Genomic DNA, 25,866 nt, shown 5'->3' on the forward strand with positions numbered 1-25,866 from the left:
TTGGAATTAAAAAAGTATACAGAGTTGTCCAGAGGCTCAAGAAAAGTTCATCTTACGCTGAAAGATACCATTCTCCAAATCTTTCCAACCTGAGAAGCTTTTCGATTATTTTTTTTTTAAAACGGGGGTGGAGGGAGCAGCACAATGGAAGTGGTGAATGTGAACCTTAGCAAAACACAGTGAGGAATGGTTCATCCTTTGTGCAAACTGACTTCCCACTGTGTCTTCCCAACTCTTCCATTTTGGTTTTTACTACGTTTACTCTTCTTTGTATGATGGTTAAATGAAAAAATTTGGACTCTCTGCTGTTATTTAACTCTTGCCAGTTACATGAACTATTTAATGGCAATATTGCAGCTTTGAAATACAGTCTTGTCTATATAGTAATAGAGTCTTACAAATATATTTGTAATATGGTCTTGACAGTTGCTACCAGTGAGGATTGACATGTTCCTCTTCTTAGTAGGAACTGCTGTTGGGACAACTGGCAACTGACGTGACTTTGTGCATTATAGTTTTTAGATGGCTGTACTTAGCTCTATAGCTGGTCAATGGGTTTCTAGTTATGTTAATTTTCTTTTGTCCAAGTTGAGACCAAGAAGTGTGTGCTTGGTATCTTGGATCTACTGCCTTCCAATGTAGAATGAGACTATTAGACTTTTATGGCTCACATGAAGCTTTTATAGAACCTCCTGTGTGCAATTAAATGTGGATAATATTTATCTTAAAGGCTGTGGCTTTGGTGTGCTGGCAACTGAGGCAGCAAACAAAAACCCCCTAAAGCCCTAGAAAGAAGGTTATACAAATTGAAAGTCTTCCACTGCAGCTCAGCTGTACTGAATGTGACACTGCAGTGTAGCAGTAGAAGCCTAAAAATGCTTGCGAAATGGCAGGTATAAGGAGAATGATATGATGAAGATGTGAATAATCTTTAGGAATAATAACTACTTTTGAGACGTCAAGCAGTTCTGAAGGTCACTGCTGTTCATCAAAAATTAGCATGTTATGTACAGGTTCTTCGGCAATATCTGAAAAGTGACCGTCAAAATGCCCTCTGAAACTGTTTTTTGTGTGTTTGGTGGAGTGGTTTTTGGTTTTGTTTTCCCCTCCTCAGTGATGATCAGATTAACAAGACTTCAGAGGAAAGGTTGTGTGGCATGTGAACATTATTTGTTTTGGTTGACATTAGTAACAGTAACCATAATACGTGATAAAAGGGTGATTATAGTGAAATTGAGTTGTACAGATGGGGAAAAATGATGCTGGTTTCACCGGAGAAGGCTTTATAACTTTGTTTCAGATCTGTGTTCTATCGCTCATACAAAGAGCAAGAGTCTAAAAAAGGGTATGACCAAGAGGAAGTTTTTGAAAAGCCTACACGCGAAACTTGCCAAGGTAAGATGTAGGAGTGCATGAAGACTTGAGTTTTTAAATTAAATTTTTGTAGGCAGAGTTGTCAGTGTTGTTGAACTGATCCAGTCTTTATTTTGGGACATATAAAATAGCAGAAATGTCTGTATTAATAGCAAAATACATCAGTTGATATATTTGCATAAAATTATCTTTAGACATTTTAGCAGTAGTCTGAAGTTGCAAGCAGACTTGTTGGATTTGTACAAGATCAAAGTCAATATGTTGTAAAATTTGGGACTCTACTTTTTTCTTTTTTTCCCAAGGTATGAGACATGCGATCTATGACAAACTTGACGATGATGGTTTGATAGCACCTGGGGTACGTGTGTCTGGGGATGATGTCATCATTGGCAAAACAGTGACGCTGCCAGAAAATGAAGATGAATTGGAAAGCACCAACAGACGTTTCACAAAGAGAGACTGTAGCACTTTTCTTCGAACTAGTGAGACTGGTATTGTAGATCAGGTCATGGTAACCCTTAACCAGGAAGGATACAAGTTCTGCAAGATCAGGGTGAGCACTAACGTATGTGCTTTCTACTTTTAACCATTTTTGTTCTGTATTTAAGTTGCCAATTGAATGTTTTTCTGTGGCTTCCAGGTACGCTCTGTAAGAATCCCACAAATTGGAGATAAATTTGCTAGCAGACATGGGCAGAAAGGAACCTGTGGTATCCAGTACAGGCAAGAGGTAGTGATTTTTTTTTTTTTCTCCTTTTTTCCTTCTTAACATTTAACTTCTGATCTTCCTAGCATTGGACCTGCCTTGAGTGAGTTGTCTGTGGAATATCTACTAGGGTGCAATATATTGGCTTAAATTTAGCTAAAATATGTTTAGAAAGGGACACAGCTGCTGCTTACACGGTACTTCAGTGCCTTTGAAATGCTTTAAAAGATGTAATTTGAATCCACAGAACTGCTTTTCTTAAAGCTGATATTCTCGATAGTACTGACTCTGTTTCCATGCTCTAGGATATGCCCTTCACATGTGAAGGCATCACCCCTGATATAATTATCAATCCTCATGCCATCCCTTCCCGCATGACCATTGGTCACTTGATCGAGTGTCTTCAGGGGAAGGTAAGAAGAATCTTTTATGCTGCATGTCATGTCATGTCTGAGCAGTATGAATTAAAATGGTTGTTGTTTTGGGGGGGTGGTTTTTTTGGTAAAGATAGTATTCCCTGGTAGGTGTTAATAAAAAGTAAGGATTGTTCTCCAGTTACTTGATAGCAAAAGCAGGTTTCTTGGGGAAGACCTACAGTCCTGTAAATTTTGTCCAGCGAGTCAGACTACAGTGTACTCTACTCTCTCATCTGTTGCTTTTATTCCAAACATTTCCTGTGACCTAGAAAAAGGAGTAGTGAAATTGTTGATACGGTGTATTTTTTTACAAATCTCACTATAAATTGTGTAGCTGATAAACAAAGCAAGATAGGCTACTGTCATGGGCATGGAATCTCAAGTTCTGGCATTAAGAGTTAAAACTGTTTGAAATAGCTTGATGTTGTCTGATCAGTCCTTCAGAAATCTGACAGGCATTTGCAAATCTCCTCTCTGTAGGTGTCTGCAAACAAGGGAGAAATTGGTGATGCTACACCTTTTAATGATGCTGTCAATGTGCAGAAGATTTCCAATCTTTTATCAGATTATGGCTATCATCTAAGAGGAAATGAGGTATAATCAAAATACCAATTCACTGTATTTTTTTAATATATATCTGATGGATAGTAAGGCTTATGGTTTGATAATTGCATTGACTCCCTCAGGTCCTCTACAATGGCTTCACTGGTCGAAAAATCACATCACAGATCTTCATTGGTCCTACATATTATCAGCGGTTGAAGCACATGGTAGATGACAAAATCCATTCTCGTGCAAGAGGGCCAATCCAGATCCTTAACAGACAACCCATGGAAGGTAGATCTCGGTAAGGATGTTTATTAGTTTCTATACAGTGTTTTCTTTTTCTTTGAAGTTTTTAGCCCTAAAAATTAGCTGCCTCAACTTTGCAGCTAGAATTTAATTAGCTCACCCCGATTAGCCACATGTTTTCATGTGTTTGGCTTAAGATGATTTATTTGGTGCAGGTGTCAAGGTTTTCGTAGCTGGGGCACTGCTGGCCTCTCTGAGAAAGGGCCAGGGGTTGCCCTGTGCTGGATACAGCCATGTACAGCTGGTGCAAACAGACCAGCCACTGGCCAAAGCTGAGCTTGTAGTGCCCCTGTGATAACATACTTAAGAAAGAGTAAAAAATGCTGTGCAGCAGCTGTGAGAGAGGAGTGAGAAAATGCAAAAGGAACAGTCCTGCAGACACCCAGGTCAGAGAAGGAGGAGGGAGAGGAGGTGTTCTCGGTGCCAGAGCAGAGATTCCCCTGCAGTCTGTGGTGCAGACTGTGGTGAGGCAGCCTGTGCCCCTGCACCCATGGAGGACCATGTCAGAGCAGATGCCCACCTGCTGCAGCCCATGGAAAGTCCATGCTGGAGCAGGCTCCTGCCAGGAGCTGTGGCCTGTGGGGAACTCGTGCTGCTGCAGCAATCTGTTCCTGAAGGGTTGTACCCCAGGGGAAGGACCCATGCAGTAGCAATTTCTGAAGGACCATCCCATGGGAGGGACCCCATGCTGGAGCAGGGAAAAAGCATGAGGAGTAAGGAGTGGCAGAGAGGAACTGTTACGCACTGACTGCAACCTTCATTTCTCCTGTGACCATGGGGAGGGGAGGAAAGAACTGGGAATGAAGGAGTGAAGTTGAGCCTGGGGACAAGGTGTTTTTAGTTTTGTCTTTGTTTCTCACCATCCATTTTTAATGGGCAATAAATTAAACTAATTTCCCCCAGTCTGTTTTGCCTGTGATGGTAATTGGTAAGCCGTCTCCCTGTTTTTCTCAACCCACGAGCTTTTCCATCTTATTTTGTCCCTGTCCTGTTGACATGGGGGAGTGAGAAAGGTGCTGGGTGGGCATCTGGCAGCCAGGCAAGGTTAAACCCACCACAGATAAATAGAGGGTGATTTAATTGTTTACCTTGTTTTGCTACATGGTTGTGTTGTGGCTGTTAGCTGTCCTGACATCTGCTTTAGAAATGCTCAGCAAATGATTCTGTTAGCATTCTCCCCAACAGTTTTATTCTGAGGTGTTAGAGGAAAATTAATGCGCAGCTTTACTCCTGCCTTGTAATACAGCTGTTGTGTTTCTGACAAGTTATTTGTTCCACCAAGAACTGGTGTATTTTGCCAATGAACTCAAAAGGCTTTGGTGTTTTTAAATTTTTTTTTTCTTTTCCTTTTTCCAGCGATGGTGGCCTTCGTTTTGGAGAAATGGAACGAGATTGCCAGATTGCTCATGGAGCAGCCCAGTTCTTGAGAGAGAGATTGTTTGAAGCTTCAGACCCATACCAAGTCCATGTCTGTAACCTATGTGGAATCATGGCGATTGCAAACACAAGGACTCACACCTATGAATGCCGGGGATGCCGTAATAAAACTCAGGTACGTGTGGTTTTCATCAGCCAGTGTTTCTCTTTGTGGGTAAGAGGAAATGCCACTCGGGTGAACAGCAAGATAGGGAAGTAAATATTTAAAGAAGCATCAGAACAATTGCTATTTTAGTTTCATAACTGTTTTAAGTGTTTATAGTGTCCTAGTTAATTTGGATGTTTCCTTATTAATTATACAGTGCTGGCTTGTTACTTGGCAGGGAATGCTGTTCAAGTATTTTGCAGTGCAGAGTTTTCAGAGACTTTAAAAGTAAACGCTTGAGAGCTCATTTTAGAAGTGAAACTCAGAATCACAGGAATTTAGAGACATTGCCCTTGTGACTGTCTCCAAGAAGGTACTTATGCTTGTGGAGCTGGGTTTTGTGTTACACTCTTTTTTAATAAATAAAAAAGCTCTGTAGTGTGTGCTTGGTTACAGAACTATGTCAAGGGAGAGTGGCAGCAGAGATAAAAATAGTTGCCTTAAACAGGCTTGTTCTTGTGCTAGGGACTGACTGCTGCAACTTGAACAACGGCATTGGGGTTACTGAAGAGATGTGTGCTGGAAATCTTAACTGCATTTACTGCATATCAGGCACACTTTGCTATGCACATGTTCCCTTGTTAAATGGCTCTTGTTAAAGATCAGATCCCTTGGCTGTGGGGTTTTATCATTAAAAATGTGTTCTGGGTAGCTGCTGTGTAGCCTCTACAATCTCGGCTTCCCTCTTGGTTTGTTACTCTCTCTGAGCAATTCTTGTGAAATGCTTACATGCATAACTTAAGATTCAGTTTTGAGCCAAAAACTTGACAAGTTATTTGTGTAGTGGGTGGCGGAAGTTGATGCTTTAGAAGTGCTTATCACAAGCTTTTTGAAATCTCTTTCCAGATATCTTTGGTTCGAATGCCCTATGCCTGCAAACTCCTCTTCCAAGAACTGATGTCTATGAGTATTGCACCTCGTATGATGAGTGTTTAGCATTTAAAAGTTTTTTTTTTTTAAATGATGAGACTGAAGTGCTCAGGTTTTGTTTCATTTTGTGTAGGTTGCATTTAAAATACAGTTTTACTCATCTGCTATGTGCTCTTCAAAAGTATGTTTATTTCCTGTAAATAGAATTAAAATTTGTAATCAAACTTGTGAATCTCTTTATTTGTGTATCTGTGAAAGTAGTGTGCAAGCAAATTGGTAATCAAAGAATGAGGGAGTTAAGAGGGAATGATTAGTGAACTAGAAAAAGCCAGAGGTTGCAGCTTTCCAAAATAATACTTTAAAACTGTGAATTGAAAGTCCTCACATCACAGCTCTGCACCGTCATCTGTGGAAAAACAAAAACATGTTACGCTCTGTGATGTTCCAAGGGGTAATATCACAGCTTGAACAGTAGCACAGTGAGTTTTGTGATGGTTTAGCTGGGGGTGAGACCTGACAAACTTGGTCCTGACCCTCCTTCCTTTTTTCCTTCCTTCCCTACTGCAGGACTATGGCAGCAGGGGGATGGTAATAGATGGCATTTTTCTGTGCTGAGGTCACGTGGACATGGGACACAGACTCCTTAACTACGTATTGTGTAGCTGTGGAGTAACCTGTTATGTCTGACAGTTTGTTCCATTAACGTTACTGATTTAAGTAACTGTGGCTTGCCAGCTTATTGCTGAGCTACAGCATGTTTACTTGAGAAATTTCCTACAGCTGAAAAAGAACAGCTGTGACGTGGTGTGCATGTAAGAAATAAACTATGAGGCAATACACATGGTAGTACAACTTTGCAGTAGTTACTGTGAGAGGGGGAGTGAACATCTGTTCTGGGGTATAAATGTGCTGCTCATGGCACAACTCAGTAAACTCAATTTCATTCACATTCATAAATAAGATGTTTGAAAAGGGATTAGAGACTAGCTAAAACCCTTTAGCAAGGCTGGTACGGGTAGGTGATATGGGGATTCATTTTATGCTTTTATTTCACTGCCAGGTGCTGTTAATATTCTCCTACAGGAAGTATTTCAGCTATTTAGGGATATAAGGATACAGAAAGTCAAGACTCTATCATTCAGATAAAGCTACTGGGATTAAAACTAAGGATGATGTCCAAAAGTGGATTTGGGCAGCACAATATTCTCTAGCTGGATGCTTTGTTTCCGGTGCCTCAGTCTCTAGCATGGTTACAGTTACTCTTCCAGCTCTCTGGCTTTATTCTGAAGTTTATTCTCTGCAGCTGGAATGAGGGTGGTTGGTCTGCCATCAGCTTTGCACACAGCCTGGCAAAGAGGACCTGCATTTGAAAACTGGCTGAGGGCTGGAGGTTAAAGGTCTCGGGTCTAAAGGCCTGCTGGGGCATATCTGTCCCCTTTTGGCTTTGACACTCCAGCATGCAGAGAGAATGGCAGGGACTAGGATGTTTCCAGGATGGGGAAAAATAAGAAGGTGCAGGGGCTTGGCAGGAATTTATGTGCTTGAAGTTCCCCCTCAGTCTTGGGGCTGGCTGTACTAATACTGACTCCAGGAGAAATGGGCAGGTTTGGAAGTGTTCCAAGAACAGTGAAAGAAGGATACAAATTTAGGGCTGGAAAACCACTGGAAGTTGCTTTGTAAAACCCCAAAAGGTGTTTTTAATTTGGTATCTTAATCTCCAGTGCTTTACAGCACTTGAGGGGTTATTTAACAATCCCTTGAGAACTCCAGCAGCTGAGATTTGCTGGGAATTATAGATTCATAGAATAGTTTGGGTTGAAAGGTCCCCTCTGCAATGAGCAGGGACATCTTTAACTAAATCAGGTTGCTCAGAGCCCTGTCCAACCTGACCTTGAATGTTTCCAGGGATTTGGGCATCTACCACCTCCCTGGGCAACCTGTTCCAGTGTTTCATCACCCTCACAGTAAAGAATTTCTTCCTTATATCTAGCCTGAATCTACCCTCTTTTAGTTTAAAACCATTCCCCCTTGTCTTATTACAACAGACCCTGCTAAAAAGTTTGTCCCCATCTTTCTTATAAGCTCCCCTTTAAGTACTGGAAGGCCGCTATAAGGTCTCCCTGGAGCCTTCTCTTCTCCAGGCTGAACAACCCCAACTCTCTCAGCCTGTCCTCACAGGGGAGGTGCTCCAGCCCCCTGATCATCTTCGTGGCCTCCTCTGGACCCGCTCAAGCAGGTCCATGTCCTCCTTATGTTGGGGGCCCCAGAGCTGGACACAGCACTGCAGGTGAGGTGTCAGGAGAACAGAGGGGCAGAATCCCCTCCCTTGACCTGCTGGCCACGCTTTTCTTGATGCGGCTGCCTTTCTGGGCTGTGAGTGCACATTGCTGGCTCATAGTCAGTTTTCCATCCACTAACACCCCCAAGTCCTTCTCTGTAGGGCTGCTCGATTCCCTTCATCGCCCAGCCTGTATTTGTGCTTGGGATTGCCTTGACCTATGTGCAGGACCTTGCACTTGGCCTTGTTGAACCTCATGAGGTTTACACAGATCCACTTCTCAAGCTTGTTTTGCCAAACCCAGTAAAAGCTGTGTATTAAACTGGTATTTCTAATATGCTTTTATTTTTTTTCAGAAAGCATTAAACAGAGGTGGTCCTTATCTATCAAATAACTCAGTAAACTGCTAGGAGAAAGAGCTGCTGAGTGTTTAACCACGCTACTTACCTTTGGTCAGCGCTATTTCATGCAGAGTTTCCACAACATGAATTTTTGCAGAAGCTGTTGCCTCTCCTTTGGCATTTGATGCATGACACTCATATTCTCCAGCATCCTCTTTGCTCAGAGGAGATATCTAGGGGAAGAAACACATCCCCTAGTAAGTATCCTGTGCATAGGTAGAGGTGATTCTGTTTTAAGGTGTCTTATATAGCTTGTTAATTACTTGAGACATAATGAACAGAGTGCATGAAGTAGCAGTTAACCCTTAGGGAACCACACTAACTGCATGATTTCTTTTGTCTGCTCTAAACAGTCTGGTTCAAATCGTGGTGGCTCTCTGCAGTGAGGTTTGGGACAAGCACCCACTCCTGCGGATCAGTCTAGCTTCCTTCTCTGCTAGGCCAGATTATGTAGGCTGTAAAACTCCCTCCTTGTCTTTATTGTTTACTTAGTTTAGAGATGTGTCAGAGCACTGCATGCTTGGTAAAGGGAGGGAGGCAGGAAGAAAAAGCTTTCCTACAACACGCTGCATCCAGTCATGCAGTTCAGCAAAATCATTGGCTCAAACCCTTCCCTCTCCTTTTTTCCACCTCTGCTTTTGCAAATAGTGTGGGAACCAACACCCAAAGCTGTGCTCCCCTGCTGCCAGCTTCTCTGCAGCTGGGAGCCATCATACTTACAATTCCCTTACTGGGAGGCACAGCAGGTCCCTCTGATGTGTGGGAATCACTGGTTAGCCTCAGGTACTCCTGTAGCTCAGGAGGTCTGCGGAGTGTGAGCTGATGGCTTCTGTGCTGTGCTACTCTCAGGCAGGTGATGTCCTTCACTGAGGAAAGGGCAGTTCTGCCAGATCTATAAGGGCTCCTCAGCTGTGGGTGGGTCTTAGGGATGCTTTGCCTCTGGATGGATTCCTTCCTAGACATGGTGAGGGTCTCCTTCCTGCTAATGGCAGCAGGAAAGTCATGATATACAGAAAGGAGATCTTCTATTTAAGTGTAGCCTTCTCTGATCATAGAATGCATGCTTCTGCTGCACATTAGACAGAGGTGGAAAACTGCAATGGAGCTAGCAGCCATCCTTACCCTTCACGCCTGATTCACACAGGTTGTTTTCCTCTAAATGCCCTGTCTGTTGCCATGTGTCTTCTGTACTGTTCTTTGTTCATGAGCTATTTGCAGACTGCACTGTACTGATTGTATACTCTGTGCACGCACAAAGTACTTACGAGCACCCAGCCAGTCACTTCATGTTTCTCAGGGCCCCCTCGGGTCTGGATAGCCAAATTCTCCCGGTCCCCAGGCAGAAGCTCCATCCTCTGGACACCATACTGTCCCCGAATTATCTAAACAGAAGGGCAGAAAGGGGTAAGAATTTGGGGGGTTATTTATGCTAGAACTGTTAGGACCATACCTGCACACAGACAAGATCAACACTAGTTTTACATGAATGCATTCTGTGTAGTAGCAGTGTTTTTTCTAGTGCCAGCATTTCACCTTATTCCCTGTGTGCTGCAGTCCCACTACCCCCATGCCTCAGCATCTGCACCGAGGCTGCCTTCCCCTTGCCTCAGCAGGAACAGACAGAGCAGCACAGCTTTCTGGTGGGGATGGTGCTGGGCAGTGGGGTGTGCCAACATGCCCTGCCCCGACTTGGTCTCACAGAACTCGTGCGCAGGTTCCCAAGGATGTGTTTAGCCCACCAAATGACACCTGTGCTGAACAAGGAAGATTAGGCTGCCTGCAGCTGCTAGTAGCCATACATCAATCCAGTTCAGCAGGCTGGAGCAGCTGCCTTCTGGCTGGGGACTGGGGGGACAACAGGAGCTGACTGTTGCCCTTGTTTGGAGAGGGTCCCCTTCAACCTTCCTGGCGATCAGGCTTTTTAGCATGGCAGTGGCAGAGAACCGAGTGTCTGCATGTTGCTCCTGAAATGGGCTCTCCCTGCATGACCTATCCTCAACCTGTCCTCTTCCCAACAGGCCAGGAACAGCCCTGTAGGTTTCTGCTGCAGCAAACCAGGCAGTCCCTCCTGGTGGGCACAGCATCGATGAGAGAGCAGCAGCGCAGTTATTCCCCAGTGCTGTGTATCCAAGCCCAGAGCACAGCATGGGATAAGTGCTGCTCAGCCCTTGTTATCACCAAGTCAAGCAGTCTCTGGCCATGAGGAAGAGGCACGAAAAGCAGAGCAGCACCGACAGTCAGTGTAAACAAGCATCTGCTTGTAAACAAGCTGAAAATGCTGCCTGAGTCTACATGCCTACATTGTATGCTCACCCAACAGTCTGCTCTGGGACCTCTAGGAATAAAGTTTGCTGTCTCACAACAGAGCAATCTTTGGGCCAATCTAGGGTTTTTTTTCTGTAGTATTCTTAAGCTAGTATTATTTCAGCTAAATTTTAAGACCCCTCCCAAGTGTCCACAAACCTGTGACATTTGAAGAGGCTACAGGGGCCATGCAGTGGCCCTCAGCCCTATGGCTAGGATCCTCTCTACTCAACACTGGCCCCTGCCCAAAGCCAGCTGTTACCAGCACGCTGTCAAAATCATCACACTGCCAGCTACCAGCAGTAACTGTCCCATGCAGTTCCTGTTCCTGACATGGGCAAGCTGTGTGCAGCCACCTCAGAGTCACTGCTGCCAGTGGGGTGACAGCAGGTCAAGGGAATTCCCTGCATGCTCTGAATACCAGGCACTACCAAGAGAAAACACGAGTCCTGTTCCATCTTGGGATCAACAAGAGTTTAGAAAAAGCAATGACTAAAGACTAAGCAAAGCCAGATGTTTGGGGGTGGACAGAACTGCGCAGATGGAAGAACTCATCAAAGATGTGTGTTTCAAAGGAGGGATCTGCTATGGCCTTTACTCTTACCAGGCAGCTTCAGCTGCCTCAGGTTTGCTATGCTCTAAGAGCTCCTAGCAGGGCCCTTACCTTGTTCCAGATGAGGACAGGGGTTGGGATGCCCATGACTTCACAGCTCAGGTAGATCTGTGCTCCTGTCACATTCCAGATGTCCTTAGGAGGGGTCACGATGGAAGGGCCTTCAAAAAGGGAGAAACGTTTTTAAGCACTGGGTGACTGCAAGCCTGTGTCCTTGCTAGCCTTTTAAGTGGGGCCAATCACTTCTGATGGGTTTTGAAGATGAGGTGAAGTGGGTCCCTGCTTGAAGCAAACCTTGCTGGACTGATCCCACATCACAGCACTTCCCTCTCCAAAGCTACACAATGCACCATGTGCATTGTTGACACTCAGCTGGCACGGAGGAAAGGACACTGCAGGAGACAGGGTGGGTCCCACTCACTCTCCCATTACACAGAGAGCTTGGCCAGCTTTGCAGCATCCTTTGTCCTGACATGATTTTAACCTGCAGCAAAGCCTGTGGCAGCTGGCTAGCAGAACTCAATGTTATGCTGCTCCTGTTTCACCTGTGTGCAATACTCAGCCAAAGGAGGCTGGCTGGAGGGTGGCAGAGCTCTCCCTGGGGGGGATCTGGGGAGGGGCCAGGTGAATGCAGAGCTCCATTTTAACCCAGAGAGCTCCAATCCCTGGTTAAACAGGGAGTTGTTCCCAAAGCCAGATGGGAACAAAGCTGTTTTGCAGATCTGGCTGGAGATGTTTACCCCTCAGGCTGGGAAATGTTAGAGACGTAACCCATATCCCAGGAAGGGAAGAATGGCCTCTTCTGTTCAATGCCTCTGTAGTGGGGCTGTTTTGAAAAATGCAGCTATTAATTCCCCACGATAGGAAGTGAAGACCAAAGGAGCACATAGTGTTTATTTCCACTTATTGATAGCTTGAAGAACACAACAGCTTTTCTCCTTCTGCTCTGAAGATGCAGGCAGTAACAGGAAACTGAAGCTCCCATTAGGCTCCACCAGGAGAAGGCATTTCCTACGCGAACAAGTACTCCAGAGCCAGCCTGGCTGAAGCCAGGTATGCCGGCTCACAGAGCATGGCTCATTCCTAGCCCCATAAAAGAGGAGCAGATTTGGGTCCCGATGCTCCTTCTGGGGTTCTGAACATGCACTGACCTCTGCCCTGCAGCCGTGGGGAGCAGGTTTTAGGTGCATCCCACTGCACCAACATCTTCCAGCAGAAAGCTGGTATCTTTTTTCCTCTTCGGGATCTGGTGGCAGATCCACACTGTTATCACCAGCCAGAGGACACCAGCCATCCCTCAGTCTTAGCCCAAGGGATGCCAAGGTGTCCTGAGCAGCTGGTGTGATCCCAGAGAAGTGTTTGCTCTTCTCTTCTGAGGCTTCCCTGTCCAGGAATGACTGTACGCAGCCTGCTAGTGGGAAGCTGCTAAGAGACCAGGTGGGGCTGCAATCCAAATTCTTCATTACAGAGGTATCCCAGTCCTGCTTCTAACAGAAGGTAGCTGTGTAGAAGCAGGGAAGGTTTATGTGTAGCCCCGGGCAATGGTTAAAACCACGCTTAATGATCAGTATGGGCTGGTTTCCTGGCAGACATCACAACCCAGGTGCTCCTCATCTGCACAGAACTGAGTTTCAGCTGAGAAAAGGATTTAAGCAGCATTTCATTACATGGCTTACCCTGTCACTGGTTGTGCTGCTGCATGAATTGATTCCTGTGCGATGGCCAGGAGAGGGGTGTGTCAGAGTGACAGCACCCATCCCTGTCTGGAAGGATGCTGGAGTTATCCTTGCTCCAGGTGGCCCAGAGCAGATCCATACCTCCAGACCGTGCCCATCTCTGCACTCTCAGCAACACCCCGCTGGAGGGGTGTACTCCCCCAAGTACAACTGTAGCATAGTACAGTGGGGTGCTCTGTGGGGCTAGCACCCCCCATGCGCTCCCGTGTGAAGCACTGCCTGGCCCCTGCACAGCAGCAGGACTGTGGCCAGCCCAGGGTATTGCCATCCCCACGATGGGGCCACCTCAGGTCATGAACTCTGCTCCCCTTCCCCAGTGCAGCCCTTTCCTGCGCAGCCTTGCTGTTCTTTTCCTGGTGTCCCTTGAACAATAGGGACAATAGGGCACTTGGCAGCTCGGGTGGGACCCGGATGTCCCCAGCTGGCTTAGCTCACCCCGTGCTCTGCAAGGGCCTCCAGCAGATGTGCACCCAGCATAGCCTGCTGCGGCTGCTGCCGTCTGCTCCTGCCATGCAAAACCCTCCGCATGCAAGGTGCCCTTCCTAGGGCAGAGCCTGGGGCCTGTCCCCAAGAGGCAGGGCTATGTTTGCTCCTGTATGTTGCTGGGGTTCTCCATGAGGCAGGAGAAACACACCTGCCCGCAAATGACCATCATCTCCCACTGCAGCAAAGGAGAGATCCTGATTCTTGTGTTAAAAGCCAGACAAATTTTAGGGCAACATCTTGCTCTTCCAGGATCTGGCTCAATTCTTCACTGGTTGGGAACTGTCAGCATTCAAAGCGCCACTAAATCCACTGCCTGAGGTGTCTCAGTCTCGGCTGCCACTGAGTTTGCTCCTGTATCAAGGGCCCAGACACCCTCTGCCCATGGATATTTGCTCACCCTGCCAGGAGCAGGTCACACCAGGATTCTTCTGCAGCAACTGCTGGCAGGGGAAAAGAGAGAGGGGATTTCTACCCACCTCCTGGGTGAGGACAAATTGTTTATCTTTGCCGGAAAGGGGAATTGCCTGTACAGCTTCACAGTGAAGCTCTGGCTGGCTTGGCACAGCAGCCACCGCACAGTGAGAGCCTGGCTGTTACAAGGCAGCCCCGAGCCCGAGCTCGGGATGTACATCCTGATCTAACATGAGACTCTGCCTTTGGCTGCAGAATGAACTGGGAACATTCACAGGCCTTTGCCTCTATCCGGCACAGCCCTGGGGCTGGGAGAGAATACACATCCTGAGAGATGCAACAGTGTCATGGGAAGAGTCAGTGTGGTCTCTTGGGATATTTGACTTAAATCCAGACAGCCAAAACTCTACAGCTGGGCTTCTTCATCCACTAAAAATAAATGAGAAAGGCTGAGAAGTCAGCAGATTTAAAGTCAAATCACGACAGGCCACAGCAGTAGCTAGACTCCCACCACAGCGAGCTGACACCTGGGTACATGGCAGCCACCCTGCTTACTGCCTATGTTGGTCCCACTCATGTTCTCTCCCACAGTCCCCCAAAGCAGCCAGAGATGGACAGGGAACACAGCAACCTGCCACGACAGGAGAGGCTGGGGATGCCTGAGCCTTGCAGGCGCTTCAGAGGATGTGAGGACATTCCCTCTTGCAAATCACCCCTCTTGCTTTGGGGATCCTTGTGAAGGGAGTAAGGCCACCATGTGCTCAGCAGGACTGGAAACAAGCTCACCTTGTACAGAGCAGATGACTTGATTCCTGCCAGCAAGGAGCCCCCTGGCCCTTATCCTACAGCCTGCATCTCAGAGGCATTGCTGCTCTACCTGCAGCACTGCCCACAAAGGGGAATGTTTCTCCATCCGCTTCCTCCGGGCTGGGGACTTGTGGGTTGCACCTGCTGATGACAACAGTCACCACCATCAACGTGGCTGTGTGGCCTCTGCTCCCCAGCAAGGCCAGGGGCACGGTGGATGTAGAGGATGCTCCCTGCCTGTACTTGCCCTGACCACGCAGGAGCTCTTGGCCAAGAGGACAGCACAGGCTGTTCATGGAGATCAGCTGCTCTCCGCAGGCACTTCAAGCATTTCCTCCCTGCTCTGCCCATTGTTCGTAAAACAAATAGCTCTCCCTGGCCCGGGAAGGGGCTTATTTACAGAGCCAGCGAGCTCAGCACCCTGGCAGAGGAGCCTGGAAGTGCAGGGACTGTTTTTACTGCAGATCACAGGGAGCTGACAGCCTGTGTTATGTCAAAAGCAGCAGCTGGAGAGGAGTTCCCATTACTGTTATGTAGTTGCTTTTCTGCTGCAGCAGCATGTGGCAGAGCCTGTGACTTCCTCGATGAGGCTATCATTTGGCATCTGTTCCCGACACCCCTCCCACGCCATGCACCTCTGCTCAGCCACAGCAGGCAGAGATCTGGCATCTCCCAGCCCACCGATCTGCCCCTCACTGGTACATGGATGGTCCATCGCAGCTCAGGGTTAGCTGGTCCTTGCTGATCTTCCTTTGGTGTCCACAAACGCACACACACAAGTAAGTCACATCCCAGCGAGCAGAGCAATAACTTTTCTGCTAAAATCCAGGAGGCTATAGGTATGTCACTAAAGGCAAAACTAAGTTCGACTTAAGCACTGTGGGGTATGCCCCGGTGCTTGGGTGTGCACGGGAAGTCCCGACCACGAACACACAAAGCTGTGTACCACCCGCTGAAGCTCACATGGGTGCCAGCCCAGTTCCCAGCCAGCCCTCCTGAGCACTGTCTTGCCGTGCCACAGCCCCGGGTGAAACACAGACTGGGAACACACCCCGCAAGACAGCAAGTCAAAGCAAAAGCTAGACATTGTACACCCTCACAAGCTCTTGCAAGTCTGAAAATAGACCCACTCCAGTCTCCTAAGTTGCTGGGAAAGTATTTTCCCTTCCAAATGACTTTATATGGAGAAGGGTAAACCTTCCATAAGCAGCATCTACTCATGCTAGCTGGCATGGTCTCAGCTGCTCCCTCCCACGTCAGTGCTCCATGAGAGACAGCAGCAGACAAGAAGTGCAAGCGGCTTCTGGCGTTCCCCATTCCCAAAGCTGCTTGCTGCTTTCTGGCAGATTTACAAGCCTCTTTCTTTACCTCTTTCTGAAGGCACTTCTCCCCCTCCTTTAACTTGGCCTTGAAGAGACTAAGGAGTTAGAGAAGGAAGTTCCGAGACATCCAGACCAAAGGAGATGCTGGACGCTACATCTGTTCGGATGGTCCCTTTCAGACTTCAGCAGCCCAGTGACCCTGGAAAGGCTGCAAATGTGAATGCAGCTTCACCCCAAGCCCTCAAGACTTGAGACTGAGTCAGTGTGAGGCAGGGCCCGTGCCACCATCTGTCTGCCATGGATCCCTCCTGCTTCCCACCCCACCTGGCTCAGCGTGGAACACACTGATACAACTGGAAATCCCACCCCTGCTGTTTTACCATGGTTCAGGAACGCTGCCTTCAGAGACCTTGTGCGTGACTTTCACATGGTCCTTCATGGGGTTTACGTATGGGCTGGGAGGGAGAACGGGGTGGCCCTCCAAAGAACAGAACCCCAAGGCCTTCCTCCCTTACGTAGCACACAGGATGGGTCTGCGCTGGCCCCAGCGCTGTGCCCAGGGAAAAGGCTGCGCCTCTGCACGCCTCGTGCCTAGCTCAGCGCTCAGCCGCATCCAGCAGCGTCCTCAACACAAACTGAACCTCAAAGCTGGGGCAATGGGGAGGCCAGTGTGGCTGAGGCTGCTCTGAAGCTCAACTGCCATCTTATAACCACACTTGCCCTGGAAGCAGTCAAATGGGGAAAGGGCAAGGCCTCTGAGCGGAGATGACACTGCCCTTGCTAGCGGACTGCCAAAAGCCAACCTCTATCCTGCCTTTTCCCCATGTCCTGCCCTTTTTTCCCACCTCCCCCTCCTTTTGCCAGTCTCTGAAGTATACTCTGAAGTGTGCTTTCCCCAGGGTCAAACAGACAGTAACTTTCTGCAAACACGCTTTCTGCTTCCCAGCCGTATCTGGATGAGTATTTGGGTTTTTTTGTTTCAGACCGCCCAGACAAGCTCTATCAAGAAACTTCTCTCCTTCTGGCCACCACCTACCCTCTTCTCCTTGTGTGACCTTGGCTCATTTTCACTAAGAAAATGGTCATTACAGCACAAGGACGACCACAAGCTAAAGCCTGGAAAGAATGTGAAAAGCTTGTGGTGGGAGACAGGGAAACAAGGCATGGCAGCGTTTATGCACAGAAAAGCAAGCAGGGCTTTCAAAAGTCCGACCTGATTAGACTTTTTATGTGGTAATCTCCTATTTAATATGAACCTCAATCAACCTCAGCCCAACAAAGGATTAAACGCATTTTTTTAAACACGGCATGCCTTTCCAGCAACAGAAAAAAACACGGGGAGGAATTTGCTGACCTGTAATCATTCCTTCCTAGTGATTTTGGATATGCTGTGATGATTGAGAATGAAGACACAGGTGAAATATGGGATCCTCTCAGGCACTGGAGGTGTTTGCATAGTCCCCAGCATACTGGTGCTCTCCAAGACTCTGAGCTGCCGAGTAATATATTAAACAGCTTCCCTAATAAGATTTTAGCACTGTAACCATAAAAACTCAAGCTCCAATGAACCAAAACCTTTTCAAATAACTAAATGCCTTTTAAGGAGGAATTTATGGCGTATCCTACAACAGTGGAAAAACCCAATGTTACAGATGAACTTTAAAAATGACAGCATAAAGCTTCAGCCCCAGAAACTCCGTCTCAAAATTGCAATGCACTGTGGGCTGGGAAAGCAAGCACATTGAAAAATATCACATCCCCATACCACGCTCCATCTAAAAGGACCCCATGGTATAAAGCAAAAGGTGTAACCCCACCACACAACTGCACAGCTCTGCTCTTCCAACCACAGATGACTGGGCAAAAACTTGTCTAAATCTCTCTTTCACCAGCAAAAAAGAAAGCACTGATAAAATGTGGATATTCTTTCAAGTCCCTTAAAATCCAGAAAAGGAAGAATAGGAGGAAAGAACTAAAGCAATCTAAGCCACTTGTTAACTAAAAAGCAGAAATCTAGAAGAGTTTCTTGCAAAATGTGATCGGGTATGAACTATGCTCTCTGGTGTCTGAAAGAGTTGGGACCCTTTGAAGTTAGGCAGCTGTATCAGGAGAAGATGAACCAATGTCAGTGATAACAGCAGTCTGCCATCTCCCAGAAAGTTCTCCCCCAAATGCCCTGTTTCTGCTCTACTCTGGCAGTGGATTAAAAAAAACCAAATCAAACCATCCTCAAGACGAAAATATTTCTGGCAAAGCCTCAACAGCTGAATTTGCATGGAACGAGCCAACAAATGCGATTTATGTTTCTTGTTTTAAAATTGACCTGTGGGAACTTGGCACCTCTTCGTTTGCAGTGCAGATGTAGCTTTATGGGACACTGAGGCACCAGGAAAGCAAAACAACTGCTGGGGTAAAGTGGCAGGAATTCGTGGGGGTGTACTTGCCCCTGGGGCTGTCAGTCTCCACGATTCTATGTCCATCAGAGCATTTCTTAAGCCCTGTGGACAGCCAAGAAACCTCCCACCCACCTCTTCATGAGCCTCAGAGCTTGCGGGTGGCACCTTATCAAAAAACCTCTTCTACGAGGGATGCTGTCTGGGCTTCCAGCAAGCCAAAATGATACCCCTCTGGGAGGACAGCTCAGCTCTGGTGACCGGGATCCCTTTGGTGGTGAAAGAGAGATTTAGACAAGTTTAGTGCTGGTTATAGTCAGTTTTAAAAGAATGTCTCTCCTGGTCTTGCTGTTCATAAGCTCTGGACCTGTGGGATGGATCCTGTAAGGTGCTGAGCCCTCATCACCGTAGGGTAAACCCCTGCACGTTCCCAATGCTGGGAAAAGACTTTCTTGGCGCCATGGAGATACAAGCCATGTTCAACTCCACAGAAATAGAGCAGGCTGCTTGGCAAGCCAGCAAATCTACCCTTCACCCAGAAAGGCCCTGAGTTTCTACCTCCAGGAGGTCTTTGTAGGTGGGTACAAAGCAGCACCAGTTCCCCCGAGAGTGAAATGCTGTCCTCTGATGTCCGCCAAGAGCTGCTTTGTTGTATGCTGCATTTGGGCAAAAACAGGCATTTGGCTTCCACCAAGAGAGAAGTGAGCATAAAATATAGACAAAGCCTGATGAAGCTTGACTGACAATGGCAAAACAACCTGGAGACCCCAACCCTGCTGGAACAAATATCAGGGACTTCAAAGCATAAGGCCTTTGGGCTGTAATGAGGCAACTTCAGCAGTATTTTCAGCAGTCACAGCATGTCCCTCGAAGCAGGTATTTGCTGGTAGCTAATGATAAGAGAGACTCGGGGGTATTTGCCCCTTCTTGCACTGATTAGGCAACAAGTCCGTGCCTGGTATTTTTCAGCTCAGAAAGATCATCATGCCAAAAACCCTGTTAGCTTTTTGCTGGGGGTTGGTGCTTTGAGGTTGTTTTTCTGCCTGGCTTAAGCTGAGCCTCACAACCCTAATTCTTTATGCCAGCTGGCTTTGCATGGCAGCGGGTACCATGGTCCTCCTGCCCCAGGTTCTAGCTGGCTGTAAACAGCCTCAGTGTGTGCACTGCAAAATGAATTTCTGCCTAAATTACTGAGGCCACCAACTCCATAAGAGGCTCTTCTGAAAATCCGCGCACAGCCGGGTGACGGCAGCGGCAGAGGGCAGCTCCCCCTGCCGCTATGGCAGCCTTCCCTCCTGCCGAGGGAGCCACAGGAGGTACCTGCCCCACCAGCAGCTTCTGCTTTGTGCCCAGGCCTGCCCTGCCTGCAAGACCTGGCAGCAGACCTGAGTGTAGCTATGCATATTCACAGGCAGAGAGCAAAGGGCTAATCCATTTAAAGGCAGTGCTGGAAAGCAGCTGGAAAACTTCACAGCATCCATCTCCTGCATGGCCTCGGCACTGGGATTAGCTACAAGGAGGCTGCTGGGACACAAGGGTAGAGACAGGATGCAGGTAGTGGCTCCCTGGCAGGGTGTGGGGCAAACTCAGAGCCAGATGTGTGCAAGTGTGAGGGCACAGCACAAGGCCAGTGGGGAGCCAGCCCCATGGCATAGCTGCCTGCTCCCCCTGAGCAAACCCAGGCAGCTTTGCCGTGCCCTGCTGAGGCAGCACCCACAGCAGGCAGGCAGCCTCAAGTAGTTGGGAATCAAGGTGCCTTTTTCCAGTTGTTCCCAATGGTCCTGCCCACATGCGACCCACTCCAGGAAAGACTGGCTGGATCCCCAAACTTGCCAAGCGCAGGTATAAAAAGTGTTATTTCCATCCTCTCAAACTCTTCTCAACTGTGCCTTCCTTTGCTCTCCAGCAGGAAGTTTTGGCTGCAACGGAAATACCTTTTTCTGCATGGCTTCACTATTTTTGTACAAAGAACACAGGCATCAGATCCAAGAGGTCTGGGAAACAGGCAGCAAAAAGAGAATTCCAAGGACAAGGTCAAGGCGAATTATGTAGGGCCGAGAACTGGCTCTTTCCTTTTTCTATTTAACAACAAAGAAACATCAAAGTTTTTCCCAGTCAGTGGGCAGTACCTCTTAGCAAGCAAAAAATGCCGAGCATTGCACAGAAAACCCCGTGACAGGCACCATGATGAATATGGAAAGCTCAACTGGACATGCATTCGGTCAGCTTTGTCAAATATAATTCTAATGAACTTTTACTTCCTTGGAAATATATCTAAGATGGAAAAAGATGCATGTCTCAAGGAGTATGTTGCATGTTATGCCTTATGAAGCTGAGTGCTTTGTTTCCAGGCGGCTTTACTCATGCCCACATGGTGTTGCCTATGCCAATCCCTGCCTCAAGCATGTATTTCAAGGCAGAAGGAGAGGAGGCGGCTGTGGTAAACCTCATTCCCACCTTGCCTGGGAGGTGAGGTTTAAGCAAACAGTGGCAGGAATCAAGAAAGGGATAAATTGGCAGCGTTTGCCAATTTGCATCTGACCCTGTCCTGTCTCCTGCCCTGCACCCCCAGCATGCCGCAGTGCTAGGGTGGGCAAGGAGAAGCATCTACGAATAAGCTGTTCCCAGACACATTCCCTTCTTCTGCCGGATGCCCCATCTTCAGCTGCTGCCCTTCCTGCCGACAACAGCAAAGGCCAACAGCTGCCACAGCTCTGCATTTCCTCCTCCCAAGCACCAGCTTTCAAATATGATGTGCAAAGCAAGCCCTCCCTCTCTAGCTCCACTTGCAAAAAAAAATAGAGCAAACACAGTTAGGACCCACTGCTGGAGGCATGTTTTTCTGGATCTCTTCTCAGTCTTGAAAGGCTGCTCGCTCTTCGACCCAAAGGATGTGATCCTGATACTCCAGCACAGACATGCAGACACCTCAGAGCCCATGTGCCATGAGTAGGAAGGCCAAGTCCCTTGTCCCCCAAGGACTTCTTCTGTGCAAAAGCTGTCACACAAATGACTGATGCAGGCAGGATCCTGTCTGTTTGTAGTCTTCCTGTGCAGGATCCCACCCTAGACAGTGCCTTTCAGGAGATCACATCTGTTTGTGGTGGGAAATGGCAAAAACCTTCCACTCTTTGACTCCTACAGCATCTAGGTTCTTTTAGAAACTCAGAAAAGTGCTGTCTCCTATCCGTAAAGATACTGAAAGGCTCTACCCTGCGGGGCTGATGGAATGGATGTCCTCTCCTTCCACTGTTTCAAAATCAGCGTGGAGATTACAACTCTCCTCCCCACCCAACTGCCAGGAAGCCCTGAGGGCTACAGAAATATTTCCAGATGTCTACCACGTGTGTGGGCTGAGTCCCTACCTCAGCTGCAAGCCACAGACCGATGCGTATCACCAGAAGGTCCACAGCACAAGGAAGGTTCACGCAGCTGAGGGAAGTCTCAGAAGAGTCAGTTGCGACACCACTGCTGATCAGCCCACATCACTCCTGCTCCCTTCCCTGAGTTCTCCCAGCAGCCGGAGCCAAAAGAAGAGCAGCTCCCCATAGTGACAGAGGAGGGGACATTTTGCCAGTGGCTTGGCACCACATGCTCTAGCGAAGTTCTTAAACAACAGGTAACAGCCTGCCAAGGTGTCTTGCCGCACATCCACACACCTGAAGGGACCTTCTCCAAGGAAGGGATGCAGTTTGTGCATGGAGTGGCTGTCCCGCACTGTGACCCCCTTCAGAGAAGCTGCCACTGTGACAACCAGAGGACAGAGACAGTCTCATGGGAGCTGTTTGAGGCTGGCGGGTCGGTGGCCTCCCACCATCCTGCTGAGTGGCTCGTGTTTGCATTGACCTCATCAAACTCTGTCTCTATAGTCTGGGTCAAAGCCCCACCAGGCCAAGCCAGCATCCAGTCTGAGGCAGACGCAGGGAAGTGCAGCGAAGGGTTGGGGCATTAGCTTACAATGTGAGTATCAATACCTGTTTTACCACAGACTTCTAGGTGACTTTGGGCAAGACAAGTGAGAATGCAGTCCTCAAGTACACAACTGAAGCATGACCTCAGACAAACACATCTGCTCACTTGGTCTGGGTTGGCAGGGCCAAGAAGCAGCATGCATTTTTAGGACTGCTGTGACCATCTCCTGAGTCTGCCAGGCACGAAAGGCTCCTTCCAAGAGGCTTCTGCTGTTCTTGTCCCATCCCACATTAGCCTGAGGGCTGAAGCTCCTTCCCTCCAGGAGTTAACACTGTACCAAATGTTTCTGGCTAATATGTAAGCCTGATGTTTTGCACAAGGTTTGTGAAAAGCCACGCAGGGCATGTAATGGGCAACATCAAACTGCATAACCCAATCCTTACCCGGCCTTTCATGCTTTCCTTGGGAGTTTCAGAAACATTTTTTTGCAAGACATACTTGGCCTCAGTTATGGGAAGAAAGAGAAGGAGGAGGTGGAGGTTGTGACCCTACACATACTGTGTTTATGAAAACACTCCACCAAAACGGCACTGGCGCTGCAATATTGTCCTTGAGACGTGCAGTAAATTGCTGGTGTGCTACGTCCCACCCCTCTCTGCCTCCCAGCAAAACCCCCTCTCAGAAGTCAAGATTTCTACTAGAGGCTGCGCAGCAGAACAGTTTCTTCCTCGAGCACCATACCTAAGCAAAAGCTTGGAAAGAGTCGAGCTCCTGGCTGGAAATGCTGCAAGTGCAAATCACTACATGCAGCTCACAGGAAAGTCACTGTTCGTTTTCATTTCGAACCAAAGCAAGCCAGTGAACATTGGCTCTGAATTTCTGTGGCTTTCACTTCCATTTAACCTTTTCCTTTTCTCACAGTTTGCAACCTTCCTCTGCCGAACCCTCCCGTGGATAGCTCAACCCTTTTGCCCCATGTCACGGCATTCCAAATTGCAAGCTGCAGGCAAAGCGTGAAGAGCAGGGCAGTGTTGTTCCAGCACAGCTGGAAGCCAAGAGCAAGTGGCTAAATTTCTCAGCATTTCTGGGGCTGGTCTAAAAGTGTTACTCCAAGTTTAGGCACCATCATCCGACTGGGACTCTCAAGTCCATTTAAGGTGGTTTCTAAATCATCTTGACTTTTACAGATAAGCATCCCGACGGGATAACACAGTACGAGGAGGGAGCGCTTGGGAGCAGCGCTCTCCCGGGATACCAGGCAGCGCGGCCGCACATCCACCCTCCCGACCGGCGCCAGCGGCCGCGCCCGCCCCGCCGCTCCCGCGCCCCCCACCTTGCTCGCAGGCTCCCTTGCTGCGCTGGCTGATGGCGGGCTCGCCGCGGCTCTGGGCGCGCAGGCTGGCGGCGCGGAGCTGGCAGCCGCTGCCGTAGGTGAGCCCGTCGCTGCCGCACACCGGGTAGCGGCTCTTGCAGAGGCACACGCCGGGCGGGCCGCCGCCGCCGGCGGCGGGGAGCGGGGGGAGCCCCGGGGCCGGGCCGCCCTTGGCCTTGCGGCGCTGGCGGCTCTTCACGCACTCGAGGCCGGGGGCGCAGCGTCCCCCCGCGCCGCCGCCGCAGGCCTCACCCTCCCCGCGGCCGCACTGCCAGCAGCACCCGCAGACGTCCCGCACCCGGCCCAGCGGGCAGCCCCGCGGCGGCAGCGCCGGGCACTGCGCCGCCTCGCAGGGCCCGCAGCCGCCCGCCGCCGGCGGAGCGGGTCCCGCCAGCGCCGCCAGCAGCGGCAGCAGCAGCAGCAGCGGCAGCGGCAGCGGCAGCGGCGCGGAGGGCGGCATGGCGGCACGGCGCCGCCCGCCCCCGGCAGGCACTTAAGCCGCGCCGGGGGAAACCCCTCCCCGGCGGCGCCGCCCGGCCCCGGTCCCGGCCCCCGCCACGGCAGCGGGGCGCCGCCGCCCGCCCGCTGACCTCAGCCCCTTCGCACCCCGTCCCGGCTGCCGCTCGGCTCTGGCATCGCTCTGGTCCCCGCTTCTTGCCACCCGCCCACCCTGAGCTCTCTGCCACCCGCTGCGGGGGGCCGCAGGGGCCGCGGTGAGCCCGGGAGACCGGTCGGCTTCCTGCGGGAGCGGGGACGAGGGAGAAAAGGAGAGCTGTCGGGTTGCTTTTGTACGTACTTGGGACAAAGTTGTGGCCCGCTGCATTCGTTCAACTTGGCTTGTGGCACCTGCCCTGGGATGGCTCTGGAGGGGTCCCCAAGGGGCTGAGGGCAGGGAGCTGTTGCCACCAGCAGAAACTGGGAATATTCCTTGGGCAGTGCTGGGCGATGCTGCTTGAGTCTGTCGGGACAGTGCCCTGAAAGCGCAGTGCCCCAGAGCACCGTGGTGCTGTTAAACCCCCCGGCGGAGAGTGGTGGGGTGGCACAGGGTGCCCTGTTCTGCCCCTGTGCTCGTTCCCTCCCCTCGGGCCTGGCTGTGCCTCCCCTCGGGCCTGGCTGTGCCAACGGCAGCTTCTTCTCACACGAGGCCGTCCAGGCCGAGGAGATGCTCAGCCCTGGTGCTGCTTGGGGCCTGTGTCGGGGGTCCTGCTTCGGCACTCCAGGGTGGAGAAGGACAGAGGTGATCGGTGTCCCTCGCTGTGAAACTGGGGGATGCGGCGCTGCCCAGTGTGGGTTGCCAGCAGCTTGGTGGCCCCCAGGTCACCATGTCCCTTCCCACATGGAGCAGCTGGGGGCTGTGAGTCAGACAGGCCGGCTGAGAGGGGCTGCAAGTTCCCCACGTTCCCAAATCTGCTCTGGAGAGATTGACCCACTCATGCCCGTTCAGCTGCTGACCCTGTGGGAACGGGCTTTCGCCGCACGCTTCCTCGGCTCCCTGGGGCCCACCACAGGACACTCCTCCTGGGACATCACAGCATCTGCACACATTTCCTTGGATTTCTCTGTTCCCCTCACCCTGGAAGTGGTCCGTGTTGTTCTCCTGGGAGAAGGGCTGCCCTCATAAACAAGCACTATGCTGCACTCGAGGTGTTTGACACATGGGGATTTTTTTTGTGGTAGGTTTGGTTTGGTTTTTTTTGTATGGGTAAGTCACTATAGAAGTGATGAAAAGGGGTGAAATGGCCAAAGTATGGACAGACACATCTGTCAAACCCAGTTCTAGCTATGAAAACCATTTTGCACAGTTCACCTCTTTCCTCTGTCTCCTGCCAGTTGCCCCGCACCTCCCTCGCAGGCCCCAGATTCTTCTTGCCCAGACTGTCACAGGCCCTGATACCTCTTGGTCAGAGAACTGAGGGTGTTTAAGGAACCTGCAGTAGCATACCAGAGCAAGCCTGACTGAAGTCACTGTCAGCAGTCCACTTGCCAGCAGGAAAAACGTAGCTCCAAAAGGAAGAATGACATCAATGCATT

At 49.4% G+C, this 25,866-nt stretch overlaps 2 protein-coding genes across 2 annotated transcripts in view; one reads left to right on the forward strand and one right to left on the reverse strand.

The window, feature by feature from the left end:
* Positions 1 to 6,024, forward strand: part of POLR2B (RNA polymerase II subunit B) — a 24,452-nt gene extending 18,428 nt beyond the window's left edge. The window contains exons 18-25 of the mRNA XM_074823063.1: positions 1,301 to 1,395; positions 1,677 to 1,927; positions 2,015 to 2,104; positions 2,386 to 2,493; positions 2,977 to 3,090; positions 3,183 to 3,343; positions 4,705 to 4,900; positions 5,777 to 6,024. Of these exons, the coding sequence (XP_074679164.1) occupies positions 1,301 to 1,395; positions 1,677 to 1,927; positions 2,015 to 2,104; positions 2,386 to 2,493; positions 2,977 to 3,090; positions 3,183 to 3,343; positions 4,705 to 4,900; positions 5,777 to 5,866 (1,105 nt within the window). The 3' untranslated portion in view covers positions 5,867 to 6,024. The remainder of the gene's footprint in view (positions 1 to 1,300; positions 1,396 to 1,676; positions 1,928 to 2,014; positions 2,105 to 2,385; positions 2,494 to 2,976; positions 3,091 to 3,182; positions 3,344 to 4,704; positions 4,901 to 5,776) is intronic.
* On the reverse strand, positions 5,970 to 24,305 carry IGFBP7 (insulin like growth factor binding protein 7). The gene is made up of 5 exons (XM_074823068.1): positions 23,797 to 24,305; positions 11,448 to 11,557; positions 9,745 to 9,861; positions 8,526 to 8,652; positions 5,970 to 6,206 (listed from the first exon to the last, which is right to left on the reverse strand). Exons 1-5 carry the CDS (start codon positions 24,293 to 24,295, stop codon positions 6,187 to 6,189), a joined length of 873 nt encoding a protein of 290 aa, XP_074679169.1. The 5' UTR covers positions 24,296 to 24,305; the 3' UTR covers positions 5,970 to 6,186.
* Positions 24,306 to 25,866: the final 1,561 nt, after the last annotated feature.

This window comes from Strix aluco, chromosome 4 (genome assembly GCF_031877795.1).
Source record: "Strix aluco isolate bStrAlu1 chromosome 4, bStrAlu1.hap1, whole genome shotgun sequence".
Classification (NCBI taxonomy): Eukaryota; Metazoa; Chordata; class Aves; order Strigiformes; family Strigidae; genus Strix; species Strix aluco.